Consider the following 9,543-nt stretch of genomic DNA (forward strand, 5'->3'; position numbering starts at 1 on the left):
TATTTCTCAGAGATCACATTGAATAGTTTTTGAAAAGTCACTTCTCACTCATGTAACTTCCAATCCACCTGCCCCAGGAAAGCTCAAAAATTCAACAAAGCCACAGGAGTGAAAGAAAGATTGTTCCCAGGAAAATGGGGGGTGGCGGTGTGAGGGGGTGTGTGTGCACACTCTGCTCTGTATTTAAGAAGAAGAAAAAGCATTATTCCTTTTTTTGAATGCTTCTGAATTGCATTCTTTAGTGTGAGTGGGGTTTTTTTATACTCCTGTTACAAACTTTTTTTTCATCAGGCCTGTTGTCTAATTTATTATAATTTTGTTAAGAATTCTTTTGCACAGATGTTTTTGACGACTTTTGATGATTACCTGAATTCATGAGCTGTATAGCTTTATTTCGAACATTTTCTAAATACTTCTCATTTTATAAATTACATCAATTCACAGATACCTTTTACAAAAACCATATACAGCGTACCAAATCCTGACATGCCTGTGCAGCTGCTTCCTTTGCTGTCAGCGGGTGCCGGGGATGGTGGAGCAAGGGAGCTGTCAGCAGGAGTGGGTACCAAGCTGACAAATCTACTTCAGCCTGTTCTCTAGTAACAGCCACATGTAGGTGAACTGTTCAGACAGTTCATACTGGGGTATGTTTAAATACAAACTAAACCAGAAGGGTGATGTGAGGCAGAGAAGGGCACACAGGCAACATGAGTGACATGACATGACCAGAGCTTCCACAGGGCTTTTTCCATGAGCCTTTGTGGGTATTTTGGGTGGGCCTGCCCGGTGTGTGGTGGGTCCACCTCCTTTGGGTCACAAGATGCTGAGTCCAGCTTGGAGGAGGGTGGGCTGGGGCTGTGTGGGAGGAGATTGTGTTGCGGATGGAGTGACGCACTTCCCTTGTAAGGGAGAAGTAGCAATATGTTTATTGATATAAAACAGTGATACAATAAAGTTCAATGGTAAACGCGGCAGTGGTTTAACAAGAGTAGCCCAGCGAGAAGGGGGACATATGCCACCAACTGCTCTGTTCTCATCCCAAACCCACACCAGAATGCTGCCCTGTCCTGCTTTCTGCCATTTCACTGCGCCTTTATGTTACATTGTGAGACTCTGTTTTTCTGGCAGCATCAGACTGGAGGCATCCTTGCTGGCCAAGTGCTTCTGAGGTGGACACAGTTTTCTTTCCTCTCTCTGAATGGTCACAGGTGACTGCCACCTTAGCAGCTCCAGCAGGTTCACTGGAAAGCTTCCTCTGAGACAGGCAAACTGCCGGAAGAGCTCAAATTGGACAATTTTGTGGAAGAAATAGATGCTGGCAGCAGTTTGCAGAGGAGCGCTGTGGGCTGGCCATGCTGCCTGTCCTGCTGCATTCAACTCCTGAGCAGCAGTGAGGAGAAAGCAGCCCGAGTGGATCACTGGGGGAGTCTTTTAAGTGATGGTTAAATGAAACCGTAGGTACAAAACCTGCTCTGCCTGGGGTTAGCTGACACCACCCAAGAAGCTCTGCCCACAGCAGAGGGGCACATCTTTCTGTGCTGTGTAGGATTTGTGGCTCTGGGTCTCCTGATACTGATTTTAGATTTCCTACTGTGTTTTGCGGGGAAGGCATAGGGAACACACATGCTGCCTTATCATCAGTGCTTGGGTCCAGCGTACAGCTGCCTGTCCAGTCCTGGATACTGGACTCAATGGGCTGGGACATCACTTCCCGTCCTCTGTCCCATATAATCATCTCTTTGTTAACTACCTCTGTATTTCTACAAACCCTAGAAAGCACAGTTTCACATCAAACTTTTTATTCCCTTGGCCAAGAGGAAATCCCTGCCAAGGGAAAGCTTAAGTATTTCTCTGTCCCTCTGAGGGGAAAAAAAGGTCTTTGGAAAATACTGTAAGTACAATAAGCTGGCTTGTTTTTCACAATTCTTCTGTTACCCCCCTATTCTATGCTAGCTAGTAAGTTTCATGGTGTGAAACAGGCTGAAACTTGCCTGCCAGTTCTTTAAAACTGAGCTTAAATTTGAACTGTGTCCTGGAAGAGAGCAGCGCTGCCGCACATGCTGCTGGTTTATAAATGGCACAGACTCGGCATGAGCTGGGCTGCTGGTAGAGAAAAAGGATGCTGACGACTGGAGAGATTGATTTGCCTTTCTCACAGATGTGCTTGTCTTGGAGTAGCACCCGGAGGAGCATGACTGGGTGGAAAAGCAGCACGTCAGAGCAGAAATAATGTCATGCAGCCCAATAGCTGCAGAAGATCCTGGCTTGGAGCTCGCCCTGGGGCTATAAAGCTGGCTGAAGGAGCGAAAGCAGCAGCGAGCCGAGTGGGAGAAGCACACGGCAGGAGCATCCCCCCACTCCTGCTAGTTGCGTACTGTGTTTGCAGCCCCCGAGCGCGCCTGGGCTGAGCAAGGGGAGGACGGCTCTCCCGGCACACGGCATGAGCTCTGCTCTCTTGCAAATGAGCTATTTCCAAATTGGAGGAGCAGAGCGGCGTTTCGGAGATGTTGTCCTGTTTTGTCTGGCTCGCTCTCCCTGACGTGGTTAACGCCTTTGTGACCCCAGGAAAGTTGCCCCTCAGTGGGAGCCTGGAGAAGACTTTTGTAATCCCGAACATCTCGGGTTTCTTTTCTTGGGATAATGACAGCCTGGCTGACTGGCAGAGCTTTGTGGGCAGGAGCCGGTACGGAGCGGAGTCGCAGAGCATCACAGTGAAAGCCCTGCTCGTCACGGCGTACTCCTTCATCATTGTCTTCTCCCTCTTCGGCAACGTCCTGGTCTGTCACGTTGTCATCAAGACCAAGCGCATGCACTCCGCCACCAGCTTGTTCATTGTGAACCTGGCTGTAGCCGATATCATGATCACGCTCCTCAACACGCCTTTTACACTGGTAAGACTGGGGCAGAGATGCCATAAAGGCATCGCAGTTAGTTCGGTGGCCTTTTCTTTATACCGCTATAGGCAGTGCATGGATGTTCTGCAGTTACCTGTCCAGTCCAAATTACAGTGATTGGAGTGATCTTTGGAAAACTCCACGTATCTTCTCTAATTCCTGTTATCTAGTTGCAGATCTGAAATTATCCATTTGTTAAAAGCGGCCCCGATAGTACTTGAACAATAATAACCTCGCAGTGATTACTTAGTACTTTGTAGTACCTAGTCTTTTTTTTTCTTCCCTTCTCTAAAGTATTTCCAAGGTAATACTATGAACCTCTTGAAAAAAAGATTAATGCTCACCATCATTTTACAAGCTGTGTTGAAAAGCTGTAGTTTGCTTTGAAGTATGATAAGGCATATAGGTCAGCCCTATCCTGTAAGGAGAGCTTAAAAGGAAAAGGAAATGTATTGACTCAACAGTTAGACTGCAGAAGGAGACACTGTGAATAAAAGAGAACAAATATCTTTGGTAGTGCGCTGCTGTACTGTCCTGGAGGATATTGCTGGGCCACTGAGCAGCGCTAACCTACCTCTTCAGGGTTCAGAAGCCAGAAAATTATACAATTGTACAAAGAACATGCTATTTTAAAAATATCTTTTACAGAGCAGAAGGAATATGTGCCAGAGGTGTCTCAGATATCTATAAGCTTGTGGAGGTGTGAGAGGCTACACAAAACTAATGGTATTCTGGTTTTAGGCTCGTTTTGTGAACAGTACCTGGATATTCGGGAAGGGGATGTGCCATGTCAGTAGGTTTGCGCAGTACTGTTCCCTCCACGTCTCTGCCTTGACCCTCACAGCCATTGCTGTGGACAGGCACCAGGTGAGAGCTCTCTGAAGCAGACAGATGGAAAGCTTGGGAGGGCATAATGAAAATGAGAAAGGATGAGCTCATGTCCTTTCCTTCTCAGCTCCCAGATTAACGTAAGATGCATGAGGAGCTGACAGGGTAGGGGAGCAGTTCTTGCTGTCAGATGGAAAGAATCGTTTCAAGCCCGCAGCAAGGTGGGAGATGGAAGATGTCCATTGCCTTGCGATTGCTTCCAGCTGGGGAATGGGAGCTTTTCTGCAGCAGATAATCCAGTAGTCTGAGACAAGGAGAAAGTCCAAGATTCTGATAGGACTTCACGTGGGCAGCTCTGCTCTCAGGGTGGTTTGTCCAGCACCATGGATGTAGGGACTTCCCAGTTAGCTTCCGCAGCTCTATCTCCCTTTGCTCTGGGATGTCTCACCCCTTGTTACCTTGAATACTGGAGAGCTGACTGTAACACACTGGTGTTTGTCACAAGCAGAGCTGTGGCTTGCTGTTGATAATGGGCTCAAAACTGGGGACAGTTGGGCATTATCAGTTTGGAGTCACCCAACAACCACACAAAACAATTGACAGTTGACATTTTCTGTTAGAAAGCTTCTTGTTTCCAGAAAATGCGCTGGCTGTCAGAAGCATCCTCAGGGAGGTCTGGTTAAATCACAAACCCGTGCTTCTTTGGGTCACTGATACTGAAGAGTCTGAGACTATTTTCTCCTCCTTTTTTTTTTTTTGCTATCAAGTAAATTGAACCCAGAAATGAACATGTGTGCAAGACCCCCTAGTACCCAGTTTTTCCCACCTAGATACCAATACTAAAATGCAAGGGTAGGAATGGGATGTGACTTTACCTATTTCCATGGAGGAAAATTTCAGCCTTTCATGTACAGCTTACAGTCAATGGGAGCTGGGTGAAGACTGCACTGCTTGCATGCTGAATTTCCTCATGAAGTAATAGATTTAAGGCTGGAAGATCATATGGAAAAATTGTATAATTATTTCCTGAAAATTTATAAGCCTGAATCTTGGTTTATTTTGCACAGGTTATAATGCACCCTCTGAAACCTCGCATATCTACTGCAAAAGGTGTTATCTACATCTCTGTAATCTGGATCATGGCAACTTGTTTCTCCCTACCACATGCTATTTACCAAAAACTCTTTACCTTTGAATACAGGTAAGGGTGTGCTTAGCTTTCCTCCACAGTCTCCCTGGAGGCCAGACTCCCAGTGATCATACTTTGGCATCTTCTACTGAAAGCCCTGAGCTTATATTGAAGTCAGCCAAATATGGATCTAGTCTATAATTTTCATCAGATTCCTTCTGCAATGGCTGATATCCTGTCCTTGTTTTTATTTTTAATTGTTTTATCTTTATTTGGTCACACTAATCACATGAAATAGGCTAAGAAGTTAGAGGATCTGGCCTGGACCCTCTATCTCTATACACTGGCGTTTTACATGATGTACCAATCTGACCTGTTTGGGCAGACCAGAAATGGGGAAAAACCTAAAACCTAACAGGTTTTAATCTACTCTTTAGCCCTGAGAAAGTGAAAAAATCTGCCTCAGCTGCTCGTTCCATAAAATGCTGTCATGAGCCCTGATATTTTGAAAGAGCTTTAATGAGAGAAAGGTCCTTAATATGTGCAGAGACTGTGTTTTTGTTTGCCAAAGGACAGAGAATAAAAACCTGCTTCTGTGCAGCAGGAGGTTTTGTAGTTGATGAAATTCATAAAATTATCGTAAGGTCATGAATGCCTATGAGAAATTATCACCACATGCTCACAGGCTGCTCCATAGCTCAAGCCCTTGGACAGCAGAGCTCCGCTTAACCGTGACACAAGTGCACACAGGAACGGTCTGCCTCCAGGCTTTGTGGCAGGAGCCCTCTCCCCCCTACCTCCTTGCTCCTGCTGTACCTCTCCCACGGTGCCCATATGCGTTCTCACCCCGTGTCCGGTATGCTCCACTTGCAGTGAGGAGGTTACCCGGTGCCTATGTCTGCCGGATTTCCCTGAGCCTGCTGACCTCTTTTGGAAGTACCTCGACTTAACCACCTTCGTTTTGCTCTACGTCCTGCCCCTTCTGATCATCTCTGCTGCCTACATGACAGTGGCCAAGAAACTCTGGCTGCGCAACGTCATCGGGGATGTCACCACTGAGCAGTACTTCGCCCTTCGCAAAAAGAATAGGAAGACCATAAAGATGCTGATGCTCGTCGTCATCCTCTTCGCAGTCTGCTGGTTCCCCTTGAATTGCTACGTCATCCTCCTCTCCAGCCAGACCATCCGCACCAACAATGCCCTGTACTTCGCCTTTCACTGGTTGGCAATGAGCAGCACCTGCTACAACCCCTTCATCTACTGCTGGCTCAATGACAGCTTCCGATCGGAACTGAAGGCTTTGCTCAACTTGTGCAGAAAAACTCCCAGGCCCGCAGAACAGAGGCTTGCCTCCACGATCCCATCCTACCGACCGGCTTGGCCAGAAAACGTCAACTTCAAGAGGTTGCAGGCCTCCCATGTCCTTCCATCAGCCTCCAACATCCAGTCAGGAAAGACAGACATCTCTGCAGTTGAGCCGGTAGTAGCTGTGAGCTAAACGGCGGCCCTGGGAAATCTATAAGGACTGCCCACAGATTTGGCTAGAGCTAAAATGGTGGGAAGATGTGGAGCCCTGACCTACTTAGGGACTGTACAACCACACGTGATAAAACCAAGAAGGAGGTTCTGCAGGAGGTAACGTGAAAGAGCTGCATGTTTGATGCGGGCTGATGATAATGGCGTGGAGCCCTAAAGAAAGGTCTTCCCAGGAAGGAACTCTCTTTGTCAAGTTGACTTTGGATCAGCTTGCAGGACGGGATTCTCTGCATGTATGTCGCTGTTATCTGTGTGACTAAGCCTTTTTACCACTGGGGCTCTGTGTGTGTTTTGCTGGTACTTAAACACTACAGCAACGGTCTAATCACAACGGGCCTCCCTCCCCCTTTTCTAAGTCTCTTCATAACAACGTGGAAATGGTTGAGATATAGACCTTTAGGTTGCTGGCTTAGATCCAGTGCAACTGGGTAGGAAGGCATCCCTTCTGAACTGGAGTCTGAAAAGTCAAGATCTGTTCAGAATGAATGAACAGATGTATTTCACAAATCCATTTTTTTGTGGAAATACCCTCAGAGAAGTGGAAGGTAAGATGGACATTGATAAACAGAGGAGTCTCTTACATCGCAGGCACTTTTTCTAAGGTAGAGTTGGAAGAAAAATGGATGCCTATTCTTTGCATAAGTAGATGGCAAACACCAACCCGTTAGCTCAGCATCTGCCACCAGTGCTAAATCACACAGAATTTTTCTTTCCTACAATAAAGTAGTGAATATTCAGAAAGTTTGTCTTCAAATAGAGAACTAAACACAAAAAAGCTGCTTTGGAGAATGCTGGACATAAAATCCACAGTCAGAGAACAGGTAATTAAACACTACTCTGAATTTGGACTAGGACCTTTTGATCAGAGCATCTTTGCATTATTTTCAAGTGCCAGCTAAAGGATCCCACTGTTCGACTTTTTAATTTGTCTTTGAACGTTGCTCTCTTATCCTGTAAAGCACCTGGGTACTTCTCAGATCAGACATTTGGGACACTTCATTCCAACTAAGATGTTAGCTCTCTGGAATCTGTTCATATATTAACTGTTTTGAGAGAACACATGATATCTCTGATAACAAGTAATAGAAGTGGAACGTTTCACCACAAGATATCCTCTGGTGATTGCACAATTTTTTTGCGTTTAAAGATGAGTGAGATGTGTCCTTCTTGCGGTGGCCAAGAAAATTCATGTGACTGCAGCTGTCTGGAGTAGTTTGCAGAACTTAATGTTCTTAGCAGAAGAAAATCTGATTTTGAATCATGAAAAAAAAAGAGAATTCCAAAAACTGTACCTTGTATTGCTCAGGAAAGCAATAACTCTCCTTGTGCTGTGGAAATTAGCTGGAATGTCACACCAGGGTGCCCCATTCCACATCAACTTGCAGCAGCCAGCAGTGAAGCAAGAAAAATCTTCATTTTATAGATGACTATAAATGGAAAAAGAAAAAGAGAAACTGTTTTTCCCAATGTCCTGTAATAAACTTACATTTCTGAAATCATTTTAAGCCTTATGCAGGTCTTTTAGTAGCAGTATTTAAAGAGACTGAAATGCCTACCACTCCTTGCAGCTAGCCTGTCCTTTCACAAGGTGTTATCAGTCTCTCACTTTGAATCCAGTGCTATTTTACTACCCTTTATCAAGGCCCCGTGAGTCAGAGTACTTTGTATCACTGATATGCAGAATCAAACCTTTCTTCCTGCCTGCTTTGAACCCTTAAGCCAGGTCCCGTTTCCCCCCTTTACATTAGCAACACGTCAGCCCTGAAGTGGTCACGCAGTTGGACTAGATGATCGTTGTAGGTCTCTTCCAACTGAAATATTCTATTCTATTCTATTCTATTCTATTCTATTCTATTGGAGATCCCAATAGCACAGAGCCTGTGAACCACGGTCCCCAGTCCAGTGACAGCAGATCCCAATTCTTTACCAGAAAATAAACCTTTGGGAATGCTGAGTACCTAAAAATCTAATACTATGCACTTAAAAGAGGAAAGTGGTGATGGGGTATTTTTAGATCCGCAGTAACCTTGGACATACTCTGAATTGCTGTAAATCAGACCAATTCCCTGATTTCAGTTGTGCAAGATCTGACCTATACATTCAGTATAGGAAGATTTAAATTAACGTGCCAAAGCGTGTGAGAGAAGCAGGGACCTCAGCCCCTTTCTCCTCTACAAGAGAGAGAGGTCTGGTAGCGTTGGAAAACCCGCTTCATGAGAGTTTGGGAAGTTAGCCCATCCCTTCCAAGTCCATTCAGTGGACATTATCCTTTCATTTTTCCCTTTGCCTCTTCCTTCCTTGTAATTATGCAGCTCCAATTTAATTTCAGAGTCCCTCATAACCCCTTGTAGTCATCCTTACCAGTTTTTAACTATTTAAACATTTCTCCCGAATACTAAAATATTGCCCCAGGAGAGGAAAAACGTGTGCGTGCCCATATCGGCAAGGGATAAAGCAACAAATTAGATGCTACATTTGGTTCCCTTGGTCAAAAGAAAAATGGTCTGTGTTTACATGCAGTTTCTAGCAGCAAGCGTTCACTCACTGGTAGCAAAGAGAAGGGAGAAGAGCGGTGAGGAGGAAGCTGAGAGGGGAGGGAGCGTGCGATGGCAGCAGGAGGAAGAAGAGACTCAGAGACAGGACACAAGGGAAGGGGATGGCGTGAGGGAAGGGGGTACAAGGAGCCAACCCCATCTTCTTCCCACCTTAATTTTGTCACAGGTTTTGTAAATGTTGAACAAAACCATTTTGAAGGCTACACATTCGTTATTTTGTATTCATTAATAAAAATCTTTCTTTACTTGGATTTCTGGAATGGCTTTACTCAGCTTAAGCTGGTAATGAACAGAAGAGCTTCCCTGCCTGGGGCCAAAGGAGGCCAGTGAGAGCAGAACAAGAAACCCTTCCCAAAAGCATCCTTTCTTCCCTCAGGGAAGCGAATGGTCAAGGTCACGGTTGGGTTTACCTATAGAATCACCTGGCTTTAGGAATGGAAAATGTTGTCTCCTTGGGGGTTTTGGTTTTTTTGTTTTTTAAAGTCTGCCCTTAGGGAAATGCAATGCTTCAAGTCTTCATATAGTATCCAATATTTTGCAGGATTCTTTCTCTGTTTGGTCATGAACGACTTGGGAGAGGAAGTCTGCCTGGAAATCTACT

The 9,543-nt window shown here is 45.3% G+C and overlaps 1 protein-coding gene across 1 annotated transcript; it reads left to right on the forward strand.

Moving 5' to 3' along the window:
- The first annotated feature begins 152 nt into the window (after window positions 1-152).
- On the forward strand, window positions 153-8,998 carry GPR83 (G protein-coupled receptor 83). The gene is made up of 4 exons (XM_030042518.2): window positions 153-2,891; window positions 3,636-3,761; window positions 4,790-4,923; window positions 5,725-8,998. Exons 1-4 carry the CDS (start codon window positions 2,505-2,507, stop codon window positions 6,347-6,349), a joined length of 1,272 nt encoding a protein of 423 aa, XP_029898378.1. The 5' UTR covers window positions 153-2,504; the 3' UTR covers window positions 6,350-8,998.
- Window positions 8,999-9,543: the final 545 nt, after the last annotated feature.

The sequence above is a fragment of the Aquila chrysaetos genome, chromosome 19, assembly GCF_900496995.4.
Source record: "Aquila chrysaetos chrysaetos chromosome 19, bAquChr1.4, whole genome shotgun sequence".
NCBI lineage: Eukaryota > Metazoa > Chordata > Aves > Accipitriformes > Accipitridae > Aquila > Aquila chrysaetos.